At 35.6% G+C, this 24,355-nt stretch overlaps 1 protein-coding gene across 2 annotated transcripts in view; it reads left to right on the forward strand.

The window, feature by feature from the left end:
• The window catches only part of PPA2 (inorganic pyrophosphatase 2), an 87,755-nt gene that overhangs the window by 25,914 nt on the left and 37,486 nt on the right, over positions 1 to 24,355 (forward strand). For both annotated transcript variants that reach the window (XM_042935777.1, XM_042935776.1), the window contains exons 6-7: positions 4,046 to 4,132; positions 15,625 to 15,751. In XM_042935777.1, coding sequence (XP_042791711.1) covers positions 4,046 to 4,132; positions 15,625 to 15,751 — 214 coding nt within the window. The remainder of the gene's footprint in view (positions 1 to 4,045; positions 4,133 to 15,624; positions 15,752 to 24,355) is intronic.

The raw sequence follows: 24,355 nt of genomic DNA on the forward strand, positions 1-24,355 counted from the left end.
GCAGTTACAATACCACTGATCTATCCCTGTGCTCTACCTTTCATCTCTGTGACTTACTCATTGCATAACTGGAAGCCTGTACCTCCCATTCCCCTTCACCCGTTTTGCCCACCCCTTCCCTCATCCCCAAGATTTCTTCAGTATTAATGTAATGCTGTTATGTTTATTATTCATATTTCATTATGAATGTGGTTTATTGACCCCAAGTATCGATTAGTACCACCTATTAGTTTTATAACCTGGAACCAGTGACTCAATCTCTTTAGGCCTATTTGTACATCTCTGTCATCATACCACCCACCCCAGAAGGTTATTGTCAGTATTGAATGGGATAATCAAAGCAAATGTTTTAGTTCCATAGTTAGTTTTCAAGAATATTATTTCAATGTCGACACTGTTGCTGCTGATAGTAGCTGCTAATAGTAAAACATCTCATAGAGGCTTTTGCTTCAGATCGAATCTATTAAAATAGATAGTGGCTAGGTAGATCCTACTTCCTTTGATCTGGTTATAGGAATCCTGATTAACCAGGAAGTAGCTCTCAAGAAGCACCTGTATGTACAGCTCTGTACAAGTCAGTTATGTTTCGACCTAAGGCCCAGAGCATGGTGACTACAGATGTATTGATTAATATTTATAGATTGTAAGTAATGATACCAAACACCTGCACAAGGTTGAGAAAGGTTTATTTTAGGCTAGATCAATAATCTTTGTATTTTGATTTATTTATTTTCATAGCTTTATAGTCATCTTTTTTATGAGATTAACATTATTTATATTTCTGCTGATAGTTTCTCATTTTTTTAATGTTTTTCTTGGGTCCATGCTAACATTTTTCTATATAGGTGGTATACATACGTATGTACTGGTAGGTATATACCTATAAGTCAGATTGCCTACTATGCGTTGCACACTTATTTTACTAGGTATTGTCAACTGTTTACAAAAGACATTGTTACAGTGTACACACCTGTTAGCAGTATATGGGGTTCCAGGTGCCTTACATTCTTACCAGTACAGTTGACCCTTAAACGACATGAGTTTGAACTGCATGGGTTTGAATCCACTTATGTACAGAGTTTTTATAGTACAGTGTTATAAATGTATTTTCTCTTTATTATGATTTTCTTGATAACACTTTCTTTTCTCTAGCTTACTTTAAGAATATGGTATATAATTCATATAAAATATAAAATGTATTAATTGTTTATGTAATTGGTAAGGTTTCTGATCAGTAGTAGATTGTTAGTAGTTAAGTTTTGGGGAAGACAAAGGTTACAGTCAGATTTCCAGCTGTGCAGGGGTTTAGCATCCCTAACCCCTATGTTGTTCAAGGGTCAACTATATTTTGCATTATTTGATTTTTAGGTTTTTGACACAGTGTCTTGTTAATGGTTTTAATTTTTATTTTTCTGATCAGACTAGGTATCTTTTCATATATTTATAAGTCATTCATGTTTTCTCTTTAAATTACCTATTCTTGTCTTTAACCCATTTTGTATTGAGTTACCCTTTTTCTTATTTAGTTGTGGAAGTTATTTCTACGTTCTGAATGCTAATCTTAACTTTTGGGAAGCAAATACTAAGATTTGGAATTTCCTCTTGTGGATATTGAGGGTTTTTTTAGTTGTTTCTCTGCCTAGTTATACAGTTAGGACTCCACAAGAGGGCGTCATCAAAGTTTTAAATTTGTCAAGATTTCTTCTCCTGGTGATTACTTAAAATTATACTATATATTAAAGTTAAGTTAGAAACCATTTAGTGTGAATCTCTTTTTGTAATAAAAACTGAGGCCTGTGCATATAAAGCATTAAAGACAGGACTGGAAATAGAATGAACCAGTCTGGTGTTTTGCTGTAAACGAAATCATGAAGAACTTGCCTTAGAAGTGACAAGATTGTAGAGCTTGCACTTATGTACTTATTTCCTCAACAGGAGGAATAAATTGATAGATAATATGGAAAGTTGAGTTCTGAGAGGAATATAGACCAACCAATTAACAAATGGAAAGACTTACTAAAACCATATAGAGTACAAACTTATGTGAAGACTATTTTTGTCTCAGTTCATGGAGAGAATTTCTTAAAATTAAAGCTGATCAAAATGAGCTAAGTTATCTCATGAATTTGTGAACTTCCTATTCACTGGTAGTATTCATGTAGATTATGAATGACCACTAAACTAACAATCATAGAACTCAGGACTGAGATGTATCTAGCAGTTGTCTCTAGCCATTTTTTTAATAGGTGAGGAAACAGGTCTGGATGTTCTGGCCAAGGTAGTATGTGACTGAAGTAGGACTAGAATCTAGGTCAGAGTGACTTTAGCTTATCACATTTGTTGCCTGAGAGTGGGAGTGAAGTTAAAGGAGGTTCAAGAGAGGATTCCTGCATTAGGAAGGAAGAACCTTTCAGATATTTTTCTGCTTCTGCTTCTGGCTTTTCTGATTTCAGTTATAGTTCAGTCCCATCTTGGTTTCTCCGGCACATTAAGATTAATTTTATAGCATTTATGACAAATGCTGTACCATTTATTAACGTGACATTCTTCAGGATATTGACTGTGTCCTATTCATCTCTGTTCCTAACTCCTGGCCCAGAGTAGGTACTCAGTAAATATTGACTGTGTGAATGGATGCCTGCTTGGGAGATTCTGAGAGTAAGAACAGGTATTTAAAAGAAGAGAACCATGAAATAGAATAAGGTTTTATCTGAAAGTAATTGCCGATCAGTTGCCATTGAAACTTGGGCATCATAGCCTAATAATTAATACCTTGAGTCTCATCCCATTGCCACCATTTAGAAAATGTGAGCTTGGGCAAACTTAAATTCTTTATGCTTCAGTTTACTTATCTGTAAAATGAAGTTAACATGTGTGTGTGGGGGGGGGGGGGGGGTTGTGTGTATCATGCAGAAAGTGCCTCTCACCTAGAACCAGTGTGTTTATGTCAGTTCTTCTTATATTTTGCTAGTAATATTAGTATTTGGGGTAGTGACATCTTGGTTTACTGATTTTTTTTTTTTTTTTTGGTAAGGGTGGGTTCAATTTATTCCTAAATATAATTAGCACCAGAAGGAAAATATTGGAGTTTATCTAGGGTTTAGCTATAAATAAGGGTATATTTTTAAAATTATCTTTATAAAATTAGAAGAACCAAGCTTGGATAATCTGAAATTATCTCTAGATAACAGTCCTGAGGTAACACAGTCTCTGCGTATCTTGTAATGTAAATCTGAGGAAAATAATTTTGGGGAGCTTCCACATTTCCATTTAGAATTAGGTAATTGTGAGGCTCTTTGGGAAGGATTGTGCCTAGGAGATACTTAAATTTGATAACAAATTTCTGTTAGTGGTGTGCATTTATAAAAATGCCCATGTGTATATTTTGTAACCAACAAGGTATATCTTCTAAGTAAACTATAGAGTTGACAGTTTTTTGTGTTTTTGTCAAGGTCTTGAGATTTGATGGCAAAATAGAGGATTTTTTTTAACTGAAATGAAATGAGACAAAAATAGATTTTTCTTTTATTTGGTGTAGATACTATCTTGTTCTTTAGTTTATGAAGGCAAAGCTGGTTTTTGGTTTTTTTTTTTCCTAGTAGAAGTCATTTAAAGAATAGGAAGTGTATTTTCAAACACGGAAAGCTAGACTCAGTGCTGTTACCATCTCAAAGGAAGCAGTGAATGATGGAAGCAACAGTTTAGGCAGCCAGTGGAAATGGCATAGACGGTGGAAATCTCTGAACTGAAACTTGAAAAGTGAGCATGAATTTACATGCTGACTCAACTTGGAAGAAGAGTATGTTTGTATTTTCAGATGTGATTACACAGAAAAATGAGAGGCAGGAGGGAGGAAATACTGTAAATGTCTTAATTATTATGATGTTTAAGGTTTTACTGGCATGTTGGCATGGAGCTTGTGTAGTTTCTGAAAATGTTTCCTTTGGATTACGACTGCAAAACTTTGATCATGTGGAAAAATTGAGATACATTTTAATGAGTATTAACCTATATTTTTGCCTCACTTCTCCCTTTTTTTTTTTAGACTTGGGAAGATCCCTGTCGAAAGGATAATAGTACAGACTGTTGTGGAGATAATGACCCTATTGATGTTTGTGAAATAGGCTCAAAGGTTTGTTTTCTAGACAATGCTATTCTAATATATGTTCTAGTTTATTCCTGCTGTAGAATTTCAGTTCTCTTTAGTTCTTCAGCTCTTCTAAGTTCTAGCCTATTGATCCCTCTGATACGAGTCCCTTTTTGTATCTTTATTTCTTTCTCCTACACTAGGGGTTTGTCAACTGTGCAGCCATGGCAAGTCAAATATAGGGCACCACCTGTTTTTATTAGTAACACATTATGCCCATTCACTTACGCATTGTGTATGGCTGCTTTTGCACCAAAGTTGGGGAGTGGTAGCAGAGATCGTGCCATCCACAAAGTCTAAAAATAACGACTATCTGAGTTTTTACAGAAAATGTTTGCTGAGTCTTGTCTTTAGCTTCCTTACCATTATCCAGACAGGAAATGTAATACTGAGTAAAGCCAGCTGGTACTCTTGTTTTTGTGTCTGCTTCCAGGTTGCCAAGACCTACTGAAGGAGAATAAAACCTACAGTTTCATAGGTTGCTGCTACTTCTAGAATTCTGTGTGTTTTGGGTCTATTCTTCTATCGCATTTCTTGCTAATATTTGTTGTTCTCTGCGGACATTCAACAGCTTACACTTCGTTCTCACTTAAAGGCAGAACATTTTGTCTTTAAATTTTGTAGAGCCCCTAGAAACCAGCATATAAGAGCTCCCTTACCCTTCTTAGACAGCCAAACTACCTGGGTCCACACACATTATTTCTTCCCTTTCTTCTCTTACTGTGAGAACTGTCTTTCTTATGTGAGACCTGGGCTTCTACCTGTGCTCTAGATCCTGCCCCTTCCTGCCTCTTGAGTGACAGTTTTCTTATCCCTTCTCTGTTCTGTATTCACAACTTCTCTTTCTTTATTGGCTTCTTCCCCCTCACATGAAGACTCATAAAAAGAGTTTTCAACACTCATCTTCATCTGCTACTTTCCACTTAATCTTTAGCCTGCTTCAGAATTGTTTCCATCCCCCGTTATTTCTGTGAAACTACTCTCACAAAGTTCCCTGCTAACTTTCTTTTAGCCAAATCTAGCAGGCCTGTTTCATAGGTTTTGTCTGTCTTGAATTTCCCTTAGCATTTTATACTGTTAACTTTGTCTTTCTTCTTGAAACAGTCTCCTCACTGGACTTTGTGTCATAATATCTTGGTTGTGCTCTAATTCTGTTTTCTTCTTGATTTCTTTTTCAGGCTCCTTAATTCTTAGGTATTGGTTGGCCTGAGGGTCATGCCTTTGTCCAGCTCTTTTCCTTTAATTGGATCTACCTTTATTTTCCTTCCAAGGGAACAGAATCTTTGTTTTTGCCTGGTTTTGTTTTTATCTTTGACCCAAATTCCTTCAACATATAGGACTTTTTTTTTTTCCTTTGGTAATATTTATTGTTCAAGAAAATTGTAGTTATGTTAATGGAAATGAAATCAAGCATAAACCTTCCCTCACAATCCTGCTGTCCCAATAATTCATTTTGTTTTTTTTATCTTTTCCATGTTTTCTTCCTCTTGGGATAAACATATAAACATTTTGATTTTGTTAGACATTTTTTCCAGTTTATTTTCTGTTATACAGTTAATAAAGTTAAAGGCTTTCCTGACTATAGCTTTTCCTTTTTTCATTTCTTTTGGGACAACTGGATATGGGGGGCAGGGTTTTTAGACTGGCCTCTCAAAGCTGTCTGCCCTAATCCCTAGAATCTGTGAATATGGTAATATAGCACTCCCTTGATAATATTATTTTATATAGCACAGTTTACTTTCAAGTAGGATTATCCTGGATTTCCCGTGCAGACCCAGTGTAATTAAATGAGCCCTTAAAAGTAAGGAGCTTTCTCTTACTGGTGGGAGAAGAACTCAGAGGTTCAAAGTGTGAGAAGTACTGATGTGCCATTGTGGGTTTGAACATGGAGAAGGGGGCACATGAAAAGGAATGCAGTTGGCTTCTAGTTGCAGTGAGTGGTCCCTAGTTGACATCCAACAAGTTAATGGGGTCCTCATTTGTACAACTACAAGGAACCAACTTTATGTGGATTCAGTTTTAGAACCTTCAGATCGGAGCTCAGCCTGTGCAGCACCTTGATTTCGTCTTTGTCAGGCAGTAAGCAGAGAATCTAGCCATGTTGTGCTTGGACTTCTAACTCATGAGTACTGTGAGATAATAAATTTAAACTGTTTTAAACCTTTAGGTTTGTCATAATTCATTATACTACAGTAGAAACACAGGATAACAGGCTTTAAGCCGTTTTACTTGCCATGGTTTTCTTGTATTGATTGGGTCCAGCTGAAGTTTTACCTCCTTCAAATTTGGAATCAGCACAGAACTTTTGTGGTAGACCACTGTTATATTCTGCTCATACCAGGCCCTTGAGAAGTTAGCAGTTGACAAGTGTGAGCTGATAAATACAGGTAGAGCCCAGAGAGAAAAAATATTATCTGTAGAAGACTCTTACATTCTAGTTCATGAATGTGTTATATCTTTTGCTCTTTACTTCAAGGAATAAGTGATAGGATCTCCATTTCACTGTTGAGAAACCAAGTCCTAAAACATCGTGTGAAGTAATTTGCCAAACACCTTTACGAATGATGGAGAAAGAATTCAGCTTCATAGTATTTATGACTTAAAAATCCTATGTTTTGAAATCTTTCCATAAGAGCTAGAAAGGTTGATAATAATTCCCATCTGATTCTTCCTAAAAGCTTTGTGGCACACCTACATTGTTTGAGAATCTCAACTCATTTTCCAAGAATGAACTACAAGAACTGCAAGAATTAGTAACAGGCTCTGCTGGAGACATTGATTTCCTTGGAAGGGTAGACTGATAGTTTTATAATGGAACTGGGAAAATAGGTTTTATCTTACAGCCAGTGCAGTGTATTCCTTTAGTTAATGAGACCTGAAACAATAGTAAATATGAAGTAAGTGTTAATCACCATCTAAAGAATAGGTCTTGGGGCATCTGGGTGGCTCAGTCAGTTAAACATCTGACTCTTGATTTTGGCTCAGGTCCTGATCTCATGGTTTGTGAGTTTAAACCCTGCATCAGGCTCTGCACTGACAGCATGCAGCCTGCTTGGAATTCTCTCTATCCCTCTCTTTCTGCCCCTCCCCACCCATGCTGTTTCTCCCTCTCTCAAAATAAATAAATAAACACTTACAAAAAATGAAGACTAAGTCTATGTCGGTATGGTGCTCCTTTCTTTTGTGTCTGGGTATGCAAAGAGTCCTTAAATCATCTGTAAGGAACATCATAGTGGAAAGCATCTTTGAACACCACACTGTAAATGGACAAAAGGAAAGGGAGCAGAGTCCTGGAAGTTGATAATAGAGTTAGAGCCACAGGATACAGAAAATTTTAAGGCTGTTGCAGTTCCTTGAGAGATCATGTATTATTCATTTGGTGTCTAACACTACTGCATAAATTTGTTGAATTGATTTAGAATGAATTGAGTTATGGAGGATTCATAAGAATTTTACCATTTGTTCTTAAATATCTTATTCTCAGTTTTTGGTTTGATTGACAGTTTCCTTTCTAGTCTTTAAAGGTATTATAGCAAGGCAGTGGTTTGTCCAATCCCTTTCTGTTGCTTATGAGATTAGAGAGCATGTATCATTCTGATGAAACTTGATAATCCCAAGACATGTTTCCTGTTTGCTGGTGTAACCAGAAACATCTCAGATCTGCTCTTACATTATATGAAATTTCAAAGTAGATTAATTTTTGTGAATAAAAATAAAACAGTTTACAATGTGCTATCTTTAAATTTTTTTCCTAATCAATCAAGCTTCTTTTATTTTCTTTCTTTCTTTCTTTCTTTCTTTCTTTCTTTCTTTCTTTCTTTCCTTCTTTCTTTCTTTCTTTCTTTCTTTCTTTCTTTCTTTCTTTCTTTCAAGAGAATTTATTGCCAAGTTAGCTAACGTACAGTGTATATATTGTGCTCTTGGTTTTGGGGGTAGATTCCTGTGATTCATCATTTATATACAACACCCAGTGCTCATCCCAACAAGTGCCCTTCTCAATGTCCATCACCCATTTTCCCCTTCCCCCTTACACACCCCCCATCAACCCTCAGTTCTCTGTATTTAAGAGTCATTTATGGTTTGCCTTCCTCTCTGTTTGAAATTATTTTTTCCCCTTCCCTTCCCCCATGGTTTTCTGTTGTTTCTCAAATCCCACATAAGAGTGAAAACATATGCTATCTGTCTTTTCTCTGATTGACTTATTTCACTTAACATAATACCCTCCAGTTCCATCCACATTGTTGTGAATGGCAAGATTTCATTCTTTCTCATTGCCGAGTAGTATTCCATTGTATATATAAAACCACATCTTCCTTATCCATTCATCAGTCGATGGACATTTCGGCTCTTTTCATAATTTGGCTATTGTTGATAGCGCTGCTATAAACATTTGGGGTACATATGCCCCTATGAATCAGCACTCCTGTATCCTTTGGGTAAATTTGAAGTAGTGCTATTACTGGGTCATAGGGTAATTCTATTTTTTTTTTTTGAGGAACATCCACACTGTTTTCCAAAGTGGCTGTACCAGTTTCCATTCCCACCAACAATGCAAGAGGGTTCCCATTTCTCCACATCCTTGCCAACATCTGTTGTTTCCTGAGTTGTTACTTTTAACCATTCTGACCTGTGTGGGGTGGTATCTCGGTGTGGTTTTGATTTGTATTTCCCTGATGATGAGTGATGTTGAGCATTTTTTCATGTGTCTGTTGGCCATCTGTATGTCTTTGGAAAAGCGTCTATTCAGGTCTTCTGCCCATTTCTTTACTAGATTATTTGTTTTTCTGGTGTTGAGTTTGGTAAATTCTTTATAGATTTTGGATACTAACCCTTTATCTGATACGTCATTTGTAAATATCTTTTCCTATTCCATTGGTTACCTTTTAGTTTTGTTGATTGTTTCCTTTGCAGTGCAGAAGCTTTTTATCTTGATGAGGTCCTAATAGTTTGTTTTTGCTTTTATTTCCTTTGCCTTCGGAGACATGTCAAGTAAGAAGTTGCTGCAGGTGAGGTCAAAGAGGTTGTTGCCTTTTTTCTCTTCCAAGATTTTGATGGTTTCCTGTCTCACATTTAGGTCTTTCATCCATTTTGAGTTTGTTTTTGTGTATGGTGTAAGAAAGTGGTTCAGGTTCATTCTTCTGTGTGTTGCTGTCCAGCTCTCTCAGCACCATTTACTAAAGAGACTGTCTTTTTTCCATTGGATACTCTTTCCTACTTTGTCGAAGATTAGTTATCCATACATTTATGGGTCCAATTCTGGGTTCTCTATTCTATTACGTTGCTCTATGTGTCTGTCTTGATACCACACTGTCTTGATGATTACAGCTTTGTAGTAGAGGCTAAAGTCTCGGATTGTGATGCCTCCAGCTTTGGTTTTGTTTTTCAACATTACTTTAGCTATTCATGTGGTCTTTTTGGTTCCATACAAATTTTAGGATTGTTTGTTCTAGCTCTGAGAAGAATGCTGGTGCTATTCTGATTGGGATTGCATTGAATGTATAGACTGCTTTGGGTGGTATCGACATTTTAGCAGTATTTGTTATTCTAGTCCATGAGCATGGAATGCTTTTCCATTTCTTTGTCGTCTTCAATTTCTTCACTAAGGTGTCTATAGTTTTCAGCGTGCAGATCTTTTATCTCTTTGGTTAGGTTTATTCCTAAGTATTTTATGGTTCTTTGTGCAATTGTATATGTGACTTTGCTGAATTCAGGTATCAGTTCTAGCAGTTTTTGGTGGAGCCTTTTGGGTTTTCCATATAGGGTATTATGTCATCTATGAAAAGTGAAAGTTTGACTTCTTTGCCAGTTTGGATGCCTTTTATTTCATTTTGTTGTCTGATTGCTGATGCTAGAACTTCCAACACTATGTTAAACAACAGTGGTGAGAGTGGATATCCCTATTGTGCTCCTGATCTCAGAGGGAAAGCTCTCAGTTTTTCCCCATTGAGGATGATATTCGCTGTGGGCCTTTTCATATATGGCTTTTATGGTATTAAGGTATGTTCCTTCTATCTCAAATTTCTTGAGGGTTTTATTAAGAAAGGATGCTGTATTTTGTCAAATGCTTTTCTGCATCTGTTGACAGGATCATATGGTTCTTATCCTTTTCTTCTGTTAATGTGATGTATCACATTGATTGATTTGTGAATATTGAACCAGCCATGCAGCCCAGGAATGAATCCCACTTGATCATAGTGAATAATTCTTTTAATATAGTGTTGAATTTGATTTTCTAGTATCTTGTTGAGAATTTTCATATTCATGTTCATCAGAGATATTGGCCTGTAATTCTCCTTTTTAGTGGGGTCTTTGTGCAGTTTGGGAATCAGGGTAATGCTGGCTTCGTAGAATGAGTCTGGAAGTGTTCCTTCCGTTTCTATTTTTGGAACAGCTTGCGAGAACTTAACTCTGCTTTAAATGTCTGGTAGAATTCCCCTGGAAAGCCGTCTGGTGCAGGACCCTTATTTTGTTGGGAAATTTTTGATAATGGATTCGATTTCTTCACCGGTTATGGGTCTGTTCAAGTTTTCTGTTTCTTCCCATTTAAGTTGTGGTAGTGTGTGGATATCTAGGAGTTTGTCCATTTCTTCCAGATTGTCCAGTTTGTTGGCATATAATTTTTCATAGTATTCTCTAATAATTGTTTGTATTTCTGTGGTATTGGTTGTGATCTCTCCTCTTTCATTTGTGAGTTTATCTATTTGGGTCCTCTCTCTTTTCTTTTTGAGAAGTCTGGCCAGGGGTTTATCAGTTTTGTTTATTCTTTCAGAAAACCAGCTTTTAGATTCATTGATGTGTTGTACTGTTTTTTTGGATTCTATATTGTTTATTTCTGCTCTAATCATTATTTCTCTTCTTCTGCTGGCTTTGGGGTTTCTCTGCTGCTCTGTTTCTAGTTCCCTTAGGTGTGAGGTTAGATTCTGTATTGGGGATTTTTCTTGCTTCTTGAGATGGGCCTGGATTGTGATGTATTTTCCTCTTAGGACTTCTTTTGCTGCATCCCAAAGGGTTTGGACTGTTGTGTTTTCATTTTCATTTGCTTCCATATATTTTTTAAGTTCTTCTTAAATTCCTGGTTGACCCATTGATTATTTAGTAGGATGCTCTTTAACCTCTGTGTATTTGGAGGCTTTCCAAATTTTGTGTTTTGTTGATTTCAAGTTTCATAGCATTGTGATTGGAAAATATGCATGGTATGATCTCAGTCCTTTTATATTTGTTGAGGGCTGTTTTGTGACCCAATATGTGATCTGTTTTGGAGAATGTTCCATGTGCACTTGAGAAGAATGTGTATTCTGCTGCTTTTGGATGAAAAGATCTGAATATATCTGCTAAGTCCATCTGTTCCAGTGTGTCATTCAGAGCCATTGTTTTTTAACTGATTTTCTGCCTGGATGATCTATCCATTGACGTAAATAGAGCAAATATAGTAAATAGTCCCCAATAATCACAGTATTGTTATCTGTAAATTTATTTATGTTTGTGATTAGTGGATTCATATATTTGGGTGCTTTCACATTGGGGGCATAAACATTTATAATTGATCCTCTTCTTTATGGATAGACACCTTAATTATGATAAAATATAGTTATATATTTAATATATAATTAAATATAATTAATATAATTCTTCATCTCTTGTTACAGTCTTTGTTTTGAAATCTAGTTTGTCTAATATAAGTATGGCTACTCTGGCTTTCTTTTGACATCCCGTAACATGATAGATGGTTTTCCATCCCTTCACTTTCAATCCGCAGGTGTCCTCAGGTCTAAAATGAGTCTTTTATAGGCAGCATATAGATGGATCTTGGTTTTTTATCCATTCTGATACCCTCTGTCTTTTGATTGAGCATTTAGTCCATTTACATTCAGAGTGATTATTGAAAGATATGGATTTAGTGTCATTATTCTATTTGTAGGTTTCATGCTTGTGATTATGTTTCTGCTGCTTTGTAGTCTTTGTTGCTTTGCTGCTTTCCACTCGCAGGGCACCCCTTCGGATCACTTTCAGGGCTGGCTTAATGGTCATGAACTCCTTTAGTTTTTGTTTGTATGGGAAAGCCTTTATCTCTCCTTCTATTCTGAATGACAGCCTTGCTTGATAAAGGATTCTTTTTTTAAACATTTTTAAAAATGTTTTTATTTATTTTTGAGGGAGAATGAGACAGTGTGTGAGTGGGGGAGGAGCAGAAAGAGAGAGAGGGAGACGCAGAGTCCGAAGCAAGCTCCAGGCTCTGAGCTGTCAGCACAGAGCCCGATGTGGGGCTTGAACCACGAGCTGTGAGATCATGACCTAAGCTGAGGTCAGATGCTTAACTGAGTGAGCCACCCAGGCACCTCTGGATGAAGGATTCTTGGCTGCATATTTTTCCTGTTCAGCTCATTGAACATTCCCTGCCTTTCCTTTCTGGCCTGTCATGTTTCATTGGACAGATCTGCTACTACCCTTATGTGTCTACGCTTATAGGTTAAGGCCCATTTCTCCTTAACTGCTTTCAGAATTCTCTCTTTATCCTTGTTTTGCCAGTTTCACTATGATATGTCATGGTGTTGACCTGTTTTTATTGATTTTAAAGGGAGTTCTCTGTGCCTCCTGGACTTGGATGCCTGTTTCCCTCCCCAGATTAGGGAAGTTCTCAGCTATAATTTGTTCATTTTTTTTTTTTTTTATTTTTTAACGTTTATTTATTTTTGAGACAGAGAGGGACAGAGCATGAACGGGGGAGGGGCAGAGAGAGAGGGAGACACAGAATCTGAAGCAGGCTCCAGGCTCTGAGCCATCAGCCCAGAGCCCAACGCAGGGCTCGAACTCATGGACCACGAGATCGTGACCTGAGTTAAAGTCAGACGCTTAACCGACTGAGCCACCCAGGCGCCCCATCAGCTATAATTTGTTCAAATAAACCTTCTGTCCCTTTCTCTTTCTTCTTCTTCTTCTTCTGGAACTCCTGTAATATGGATATTATTTCATTGCATTGAATCTCTTAGGTCTCTAATTCTCTTCTCGTGGTCTAGTAATTTCCTTCCTTTCCTTTTGTCAGCTTCCCCATTTTCCATAATTTTATCTTCTATTTCACCTATTCTTTCCTCTGCTTGTCCCATCCTTGCTGTCCCTGTGTATTCATCGTGACTATTTCTTAGGTCCTTGATCCCTGCAGCAATAGATTCTCTCCTGTCTCTTGTGCTTTTTTCAAGCCCAGCTATTAGTTTTACGACTATTATTATAAATTCTTGATCAGATATATTGTATCTGTTTTGAGCAATTCTCTGGCTGTCAGTTCTTCCTGGAATTTCTTTTGAGAATTCTTTGATTTTGTCATTTTAGCTAGTTTTATGTCCTTTACATGTTTTAATAGCTTGTTATGTGTCCTGTACCTGTGAGTACTAATGTATTAAAAAGGGGTCATACACTGTTCAGGGCCTGGCAGTTCAGAAGGGGTTTTTGGAGTGTGTTACGTGCACTCTGTTCCTGTGTCTTGGCTGCTTTATCTCACTCCTTGTAGTGGTGGATTGGATCATCCACCAGGTGTGCTTTGATTGGTTTGTTGAAGTAAACTTGGAAATGAGAAGGATGGGGGGAAGAGAAACCGTATCCCAAACAGAGAGAGATGATAGGAGTGGAGAAAAAGACCAGGCAGAGAATCAAAGAAACTATAGGGTTTAATCCACAAAGAGAAAGAGGAAAATAAAGAAGAAGGAGATACAGAAAAGGTGTAAAAAGAACAGAGTAAAAATGCCTGATTAAACAAACAACCAGAACAGAGAAAAAAAGAAAAAGAATATATATATATATATATATATATATATATATATATATATATATATATATTTATATATATACACAATAAGAATTGACCAAAAATCAAATCAGAAACTATAAGGCTCTGTCCCACCAAGCTGTCTCCGTATACCCCTGGAGATGCCTCTGTCAGTTTGTAGCCTGGATTCCTGGAATTCCAAGTATTCTGACCTCAATAGTACTGCCTTTGAGGGATGAGGGAAATTCTGGTATCCCTACTCCTCCACCATCTTGACTCCTCCCCTACAAGGTGCTTTTTAAAACTATATGATTCCTCGGAATTCCCCCTGCCACCAACAGCTTCTGCAGGGTCCTCTATTGGCACCATTGACATTTTGGATGGATAATTCTGTTACAGTGGACTGTCCTGTTCAGTATCCCTGGCTTCTTCCCATTAGATGCTAGTAATACCTCCCTGTTTTTGACAACGAAAATTGTCTCCAGACAATGTCAGATAGTCTCAAGAGGGCAAAATTACCTCTGGTCAAGAATCAATAATCTAATTTATAACTGAGCTAACCAGTGTGGCCAGCCTTACACTAGTAATTATGTGATAACTTCAAATTTGAACACTTTTGTTTTATAAAGGATCTCCTGGCATGAGGTGTGTAAGTCTCCCCAGCAAGATCGGAAAACTTTGAGAACAGGGGTTTTTTTAGATACATAGTGTTTAACATAGTGATGGGTACTTAATAGAGCGTAGACATATGAGAGTCTGGTTAATATAATTGTGCATATTGCCCTACAAGTGAGATTTCAGTTTACTTTATAAAATCGTACTAATCTGTTGTGTGTAATTAGGTTGTAACTAATTACAAATTCCTGTAGATTTATATTAAGATTTTAGATTCATTTTGCAAATGTTCTGAAAGGACTTATTTGACTTTATGGTTTCAGATCTGGGTTTTTTTCCTTCTCAAATTTCAAGACACAAAAGTGACTTTCTTTTGCGTACCTTGCTTTCCAAATGTAAAGCTGCATTTTGAATCATGCAGGAATTTGTTCTGAAGCATGTGTTCAAATTTTAGCTTGCAGTGAAATTCTGTAGGGCCAACAGGATATAGGAAGGATGCATGCATATAAACTTGGCATTGGCAACTTTGAAGGAACCACTGAAATAACTTTCTTTAATGCATGGAACATCTGCTTCAACATCATGCAATTTCTTGGTTTCCTTTAAAATCTTGTTAAGGCATTTTATGAAACCTGTTTTATCTGTATTTTTAACATATTAATTCTTCCAGTGTCATTCATTATCTTAAGGCTGTATTCTAATATGTTAAAAATTTACTTTTCACTTGTAACTGATAAGTGTGTTTTGCAAAACAGCATTTTAAGAGGATTCTCAGCTCTCTATTTTATCCCCAAGCAGCAAAATCCAGGTTTATACTATGTAATGATATGCATGGGTTTATTTTCTGTTTAGTAGGAGTTTCTAGGCCTAGTACATTAAATTTCAAGATCTATAAATAACTTTAGTTTCTAAAAAGGAATCAAGATACTTAATTTTAAAAGGGATATCATAATAGGCTTTATAGACTATTTTTATATTATCTTTAATTATTAAAGCTTTATTAATTTTCATTCTGTAATGCTTTTAACCTTTCATATGTATTTTCTGATATATGAGTAGATTTCTCCAAAGCCTTGAAAATGCTGAATTTCTTTTCTCTTTAAAGGTTCTTTCTTGTGGAGAGGTTATTCGTGTGAAGATCCTTGGAATTTTGGCTCTTATTGACCAGGGTGAAACAGACTGGAAAATAATTGCTATCAATGTGAATGACCCTGAAGCCTCAAAGTTTCATGGTAAGTCTGTAACTTTCCAGAATCAGAAGTAAATCAGTATGTCATTCAAATTCTTAGCATCTAAAGGGGGCTCATGTAAAACAGAATGTGTATATTTGAAAGTTAAATCTATGTGTTTTATTTTTTTATTCCCTTCATCCACAGATTATAAAGGAGAATCTATTATGATTATATCTGAGTTGTGTCATATTGCTAGGAAGAACAAGAAAGAGAAAAGGCTAGATAGACAGGTGGTACCTCAGACTAAGAAATACAGTCTGTAGGTTCCCTCCCTCCTTCCTTCCTTTTTTTTTGCTTAAATTTCTCTTGTTCATCTGAGTAAGTAGAAACCTAAGGAAGGCATGTTCATCAAGGACATACGCTGTTTCTGTATCTAGTTTTTGTCCTGCGTTGCAAAAATGGAGGGAAAGATAACTGTCCTTTGACAAAATTTTGATGTCCTAGAAATTTAAGTTCTAGAAATAGCTTGCTATGATAAAGAGTGGACTTTCTTTGGAGTCAGACACACCTCAGTTTGAGTTCTGGCTGTGCTACTTTCTGAGTGATTTGGGGTAGATTATCTAACCTTTGTGAATTTCAGTTTGGTCACCCATTAAGGGAGATAATTATATCTACTTGTGAGCTTGTCCACAGTAAGAGATGATTCACTTAAAGCATCTGGCTGTCATATCAAGTGTTGAATATATGGCCATTGTTATTATTCTCTATTTTTCCCCCTATTTTTCTAGCCTTTTTTCTTTCAGTTTCATTCTTTCCGCGTTCCCGGTTTCTTCTAGGCCTCAGTTAGAAAATATGCCATTTCTGAATGGATGGGAACTCATTAACACTTAAGTGTTAACCTCTCTTATTTTATGTGCATTTAAAACCTTTTCTTGCACATGGAACAGCAAGAGATTTTATGCCATTCTTGAGTGTAATTGAGAAAGGAAAGGATCTGATAAGGTGAAGTACAAATAACCTCAGAGGCAAAACTAAAACCTAAAACTACAATTAAAAATGAGGCTTTAGTTCATAACTATATATATTTCTTGTCTGTCTTTTATTTTGTCCTGGGTTTCTTTAGTATATTTCTCATATATATGTATGTAAGAGAAGCAAAATACACTGTTAAACATTCTTTAATGCATTAACTGCTCCTCAAATGAGAACTGATAAAATAATGGTGCAACAGCCAGTCAAAACAAATCATGTAACTAACTGATTGGTGAAATGACATACTGAAGTTATGAATCTCTGCTAAGGGATGCCCCCTATACACTGGAGAGGCTGAGTGCCTGAATGAAACTATGTGTTAGGTGGAATAAACTATTCTTTAGCCCAGTTCTGTTCCAGAAGTGATTTAACTTTGTGAACTCTCATCATATGCCAAGCACTTGTACCTGTTCTAGTACATATTATTATTCTTAATTTAAAAGGTGCTCTAGGGATTTAAATAATTTGCTCAAGTTTGCACATCCATTACATAGTAGAACTATGATTTGAACTCATTTCTGTCTGATTATAAAGTCCATTGTCTATCTATAATATCGTACTAAGCAGTTAATACTTGATTGTAGTAATTCGTGGTTTTTGTAACTAGCAGTATTACTGAAACAAGATTACATAAGGCTAATAAGTACCTCATGTTTCTCTTGAGTTTGCTAAGGGTTAGAATGAAAAGTTCTCTTTCTTTACTTTAATTCTATTTGTTTCCTGAATGGAGATGACTTTGCACTTTGGCATCTTCTAAATTCTTTTTGTGTATGTTTGTACAAAAAGACACACCGGAAGGAATACTGAAGCTTATTTAGGTTGGGTGACATCAGACCAGAATAATTACAAGAACTTGTTGAGTACTATTGACATATTTTGCTCTGAAATGATGTGCTGACATTGTGTTTTGTATTTATTTCCTGAATGAGTAAGGAATATGGGGGGAAATGGATATTATTTACTTTAAGGATATTTGCATATTGTTCACTCTGGGTAGTACCTTAAGTAATCATATATGTAGATTTTGTAGAGTAAGTTATTCTATAGTTTTAAGAGTTTGAAATGTTTTATTCTTAATTCCTTTTGCCTTCACCTTATTGTGATATATTCTACGTATCTGTATTGAATTTTCTTTTCTCTCTTCTTTTTATAGTGACCCAAGAAAAAAATAGATACAGGCACAAAGGCTGAAGAAATCATAGTAGAACTTTTTTAAATTATAAATCATGGAATACTAGATGACTCTATGTGGCAGAGTCATAATAATTATTAATTAATTATTTTAAATTTAAGCTCAAGTTTTTATTTATACTTGTTGTATCTCTCAAACATGATCCAGCTGTTCTCTCAACTATTTCAGACAAAAGACAGATTTTGTTGTCCTGCTGCTTGAGCAAATGTTAATTGACAGAAATCATTCTTTTTTTTTTTTTAAGTTTTATTTATTTATTAGAGAGAAAGAGAAGCGGGGGGAAGGGACATAGAGAATCCCAAGTAGGCTCCACATGGTCAGCATGGAGCCCGATGTGGTGCTCGAACCCATGAACTAGAGATCATGACCTGATCCAAAACCAAGAGTTGGATGCTCAACCAACTGAGCCACTCAGGTGCCCCTGACAGAAGTCATTCTTAATTTTACTTTTTTTTCTTCATTATTTAGCCTGGTGTGTTTGTTGTTTGTGTTTTCATTACCACCTACTAAAGTGGGGCATTAGAGGGGATGAGAACTGAGAGATGCTCCGTAATTGCAGGGGTGGAAAACTTCCTAAATTTGTGAAGGAATTTAAAAAAAAAAAAAAAACAAAACAAAAACAGTTCATATGATTTGATTATGATATTTAATAGTCTTCTATTATAATAATTTATCTTCTCAAGGTACCTACTGTGTAGTTCAGTAAGAGCCTAAGTATTGTAAGCATGTGGCTTATTTTATATGTTCCAGATTAAAAATTGACCTTTGGCAGGAGAGAGGAGACCTTACAAACAAATAAAGGAATCAATTTCTTGATTTCTAGATTAGATGAAATACCTATTATAACAACTTGTGATTTTATTTCAGTAAGATAAAAATGTGTATTTGGACCCATATGATTAAATAAATATTAGCTAACAGATAATCAAGTTTGTTGCTGTTCTCTCTCTACATCTTTGAAAATTAACAATATTTAATCATAAATTAAGCAACATTTAAACATTTCATTATGTGTCCCTTCCACATCTAACCTTCCAGAATCACAAACACAGTGTTTTGGATGGCATTTTTAATTATAAAAATAATCATATGCTTGGAAATAAAAACTCAGAAATGTAAAAATACAAAATAAAAAGTACAATTCTCCTTCCCACTTCTCACGCCAGTCTGACTTCTCGTATCTTCTTCCTTGTATGTTTTTAGTTCCCCTGCACAGTCGCTTCTCTACTCAAGCATTGTATTTCTTAATTTTGTCTTTCCTTTTGACTCAAGTTGCTGCTTCAAAAACTTAGGAATTTAATTTCTTATACATTTTTAAATTATGTTACTGTATTTCTTCTTCAATTATGTTAATAGCTCTAATTATTATACTTTGGGCATTATTTATCACTTCATTACTTTTGAACAATAAATTGTGGTTGCCCAGTACAAAACCAGGACATGGAAGTTTCTGCACTACTTCTCTGTCCTTTTCAGACCAGTTTCTCTGGCCTGTACAGTAGCTCCACAGTGGCTAATTTTATCATATTTGAATTCTGTTCTTTAACTGTTTCTCATATTTTGTCTCTTGAGTCTGAAAATTGAAAAATAACAAATAACATTCATAGTGTTTATGTGAATAATACTATTATTCACCTCCTTTATCATATTAATTATGGACACAAGAGAATAGCTTGCTGCACAGCAATCATCACGGGGTTTCTTTTCATTGCCCTGGGTTAATAGTTCTGTTTTTTCTTAGATTCTTTCATGTCCTCTTTTTTGTTTTCATTGTTGGCTGGTGTACATTTTCCAAAAATTTTTACATGAAGTGGTTGGGAGATTGATTCTGAGTCCATACATGTCAGAAAGGTCTTTTTGGGGGTCACTTTCTACTTAAATAACTTTAAAATACCTAATGCAATAACTTAAAAAAATTACTGTGTATAAGTTGGGATTTTATCACAAAGGAGTAAGTGATTTTATAACTTGTAAATAAAGTGTAAATATTTATTGTAAAATATATAACTTGTAAATAAAGTGTAAATATTTGTTGTCTTTACTTGGAATTTTTATTAGATCAATAGGAAGAAAGGTTAAAATCATGTAGGGGAAGGGATAGCTATCTATAATTTTTATCAATTCGGTAGTTTTCTGAGGATGTGTGTAATACAGAAATTTATAAAGAAATTTTTGTCATTTTCAGTGTTGTTTAGACATTTAAAAAATAATCCCTCATTAATTTCCACTACCTTAAGAAAAAAGAAGCTGTTTTTTGACATGATCAGTACCTATGTTTTCTTTTTTGAAAAAAAGAAGTCTGGTTTAATTTACTGACAGTATGTTCTTCTTTATTTCCATACATATTTTTAAAATTTTTTGGAGAATTATTACAATTCTACAAGGAGGTTTTAGGGTTGTTGTATTACGAAATCACTTCTTTGATCCAGATGAACATATGTGCAGACTGTAATGACCTGTTCTAATATTTTGTAGTTTTAACTTTGACATGACTGAACTAAAACTAGCCATTGCATCAGAGAATGTATTTCAGTTAGAAACTGTGATTGCTGGCTGTATTTCTGTAATTTTAATCTTATTATTTAAATCTTCCAGTTTTTTCTTCTGAAACAGAAATAGCCATGGTGAAACTCCAAAAAGAAAAGTCTAAATAACATTTAAAAACAAATTTCTTGTGTTCCCTGGTAGAAAATCAGTCACTTTGGCTGGCTCATTAACACCTGGAGAGCACTAAGACCTTTTAATACCCTGTAATTAGGTTCCAGGCTCTAATGCTCTTAATGGTACCTTAATGGCCTGAAAGAGTTAATAAGACTCCCAGGGCTCCTAAATTGTTACTAGAGAATGCCTTGGCCATTAGGGATAATAGTGCTTGGTTATGAAATAACCAAGTTCAGAGCTTTTTAAGAAAATTGAAATGCGAGGGCATGTGTAATTTCTCCTTGGGTTAAATTAACCACCTTCTATAATGTAGAGCTTCACATACTCACCAGACAGATGTTTGAACCTCTTCAGAATGCCAGTGATGCCTGAGGACCTTATGTCAGGTGAAGTAACCTCATAGGAGGTAATTTAGGCCTACAAGCTACTTCAACTTGCAGACTGTTAAAGATTTTTTTGTTTGATCTTTAAATAAATGAAAACAATTGTCTGTTCTATTTTTAAACTGTTGCTTATGCAGTGATTTTGCAGTTTTTAAAAACAAAAAATTAGAAAACAAAAATTGAAATCAGAACAATTATTGGTTTAGATACATTCTGGGATGAATAAATTACATGAGTAAAAAGGGAATTATTGAAAATGAGGACTTTTGGGGACTTTTTCAAAGGCCAGCACTGTACTGATCTTAGAAGTATCAGAATTTATCTGTATTTCATATATGTAGAATTTCAGCTTACTTTTAGAGAAATTTAAAAGTCATATAAAACTGTATAGTTCTTCAATGTCTTTCAAGGCAGTTATAAACATGTGAAAACCAAATCTCTTTGACTCAAATTTTCATTTGCTGAATGGACACCTAGTGTCCATACAATTATGATCTTAAAAATAAGGAAATTTACATGGTGTTTGATTTCCTTACTTTTTAAAACACAATTTAATACTGTTATTTAGGGAGAAAAAAATAGAGAATAGCATAGAAATCTTAAAGGAAAATATGTGTGTTTTCCTTTAGAACCAGCGAGAATAGAGTTCAGTTTGCTTTTCTGTGCACGGGCTCGTTGGCCCGGAAGGGGGCTGGTATATCATCACTGTCATCCTAAATGCTCTCACATTTCTGTAACAACTACTGCATGTTTAGTAATTATGCTGAGTGTTTCTTTTGGGATATCTGTTTAGCTTATTTACATAAGCTCAGGCAAAATGTGATAGTGTCTCCCCTACCTTTTTTTCAGATTAAGGAACTGAGGCACTGGGGAGGGGGGATTCTTGGTTAGTAACTTGTCTAAAGTCATACATGGAGCCACTGGAATCCAGTTGGTCTCCAGAGCCTGTGCTGTTCACTGCATCCCACCACTCCTCTGAAAAATACTGGGGTAGTTGAATGTATCTGTGGCCTTGGACAGTGTTACTTTCTGGGAGTGCTGACCCTTTGCTCTTAAATAATGTAGGCATCAGTGAGTTAATTATGATTAGAGGTCCCAGTAAAAGGATGGTTTTTTTGATCTTCATTCCTTTGATTTCACTAATAGGTACTTCAATAGGCATGGGTGTGTAGGGATGGGGTGTGGGAAGAGGTAGTTTGAGGAACAGGGACAAATTGAGTAAAATGTACTATAATTAAGAATAGAATTACATCACTGGGAATATTTTGCTTCTTTTTTAAACCTTGACCTCTTCCAGTGTTTTTTAGGTTTCAGTGATACTCTTGTGGTATGGTGAAGGGTACGGGAGGCCTAAATTCTAAAATCCTCTCTTGTGTTTGTTAGTTAGCTGACCTTGGGAAAGTCTTATAAGCTCTGGAAGCTTTACTGTCCCCAACTCTAAAGGTGCAGAATTTATCCTCTAATCGGTAAATGATCCCTAGCATTTTTCCCATCTCATAAATTTTGGTTGTTCTAGGAAATATTTTTATTTTTGCTTTAAATGTTTATTTATTTTGAGAGAGAATGAGAGGAAGGAGCAAAGAGAGAGAGGGAGAGAGAATTCCAAGCAGGCTCCACACTGTCAGTGCAGAGCCTGATGCGGGGTTTAACCTTACAAATCTGAGATCATGTCGTGTGATCACGTCCTGAGCAGAAACCAAGCCAGACTCTTAACCGACCGAGCCACCCAGGTGCCCCGGAAATATTTTTAATTCATTATTTTCAGCTTTCCTTTAAAGTGGAAAGACCTGAATAAATTGTCTTCAAAGATAGTGCTGAAGGAAACACAGTTTAAATTAAAGGATTACTAAGTAGATTTCTTGGGGACATGGCACATTTTTAAGTTTTCTAGGGTAGCTCTTAGATGATGGAGCTGGAACTTCATTGGAGGTCTGTCTGTCTGACCCCAAACCTGAGTTTTTAGCCATTCTGTTAAATGCTTCCAGTTAAGATCAGGTTAGAAACATTATTTGAATTTCTGCTGTGTTTAAGGCACCCGAATGATTTTCACTTTACTGGTCATAAAGTTTCTTGTGAAATGGCAATGAATATTTGTATTTTGGGGGAAGAAAATCTACCAAGGTCTTTTCCAGGAGGTTTCAAATAGGCCTCTGTGTAGAATTACCTTGTTTGGTATTTCTTATTTGTTGTGTGTTAATTTCCATTATTTTTCATGATATTAATGTATATTTTTAGTACAGGTGTTGATAAGAGTAGAATTAGTAGAAAAGGGTAATGGAGAAGGAAAGGTCAATAAAATGAGGGTTACTAAGTTCATCAGACTGTGTACTATGAAGCATGGATGTGCAGACCAGTGTGGAAAACAAAATCTTTTAGAGATCTGAGTAAACTGAAAGTATTCAAACTATTAATTCTGAGCTAGAGCCTCTATTTGTGATGCAGAAAATATAATGAGTGTTGTGGAATGGAGCTGTTGTTTCTTGTGAATGCTTGTAAGATATCGTTAAAAACGTTATGTTCTTGCTTCCCACAGATTTTGTTTGAGGCCCGTTGTGCACATATTTAGCTCTGTGAGAGCAGCAGCTATAGTGCTGGAGTGAGAGCTTTGTGCATTATTTCCTTTGGTTAAATCCCATAGAATTGGAAACTCTTTTTTTTTTTTTACCTTTTCCTTTTTCTTTTTGCCGCCTTTGGACAAAATTTCAAGCATGTGGCCATTTTCTAGTATCTTCTTCCTTTTAAATAATATGAGCAAAGAGATACGGCATTACATTTATGTTACTGGTTTTTATCTAAAAATAAAAACAAAAAATCCACAGCTGATGATATGCTACCCTCCCTTTGTGTTGTAGCCTGGTGGAAATAATCCAGATAACAACAGCATTTTAATTTTTTTCTACAGATTACTAAGAAGATCTTGTTATATTCTATGTTAGGTTCGTGTCTAAGTTTTTAATACTAATTTTTCCATTACAATAGCTTATTTTAGAGGGAGAAAATATTTATACTTAAAATTCTGGAGTTTTTCAACAACTGCTATTCTGTTTCTTTAGAGTCGTGTGTACATTTCTGTTATGTGTACATATCTATTCTTTGCGTAATGCTTTGGAGATTCCTGCATATTGTGTGTAATCAGTATGCTTTGTTTCATTTGATTGCTGAATAGTGTTCCGTTGTATAGATAACACCACAGTTTATTGATGTACTGAATGAAAATTTGGGTTTCCTTCCAGTCGGGCTGATACAAATAAAGTTGCTGTGAACAGTTATATACAAGTTCTTGTGTGAACATAGGTTTTCATTTCTCTTAGGGATATATCTAGGAATAGGGTTACTGAGTCAGATGGTAATTGTATGCTTAATACCATGAGAACCTGTGACACTGTTTACCAAAGT

This window comes from Panthera leo, chromosome B1, assembly GCF_018350215.1.
Source record: "Panthera leo isolate Ple1 chromosome B1, P.leo_Ple1_pat1.1, whole genome shotgun sequence".
Taxonomy (NCBI): domain Eukaryota; kingdom Metazoa; phylum Chordata; class Mammalia; order Carnivora; family Felidae; genus Panthera; species Panthera leo.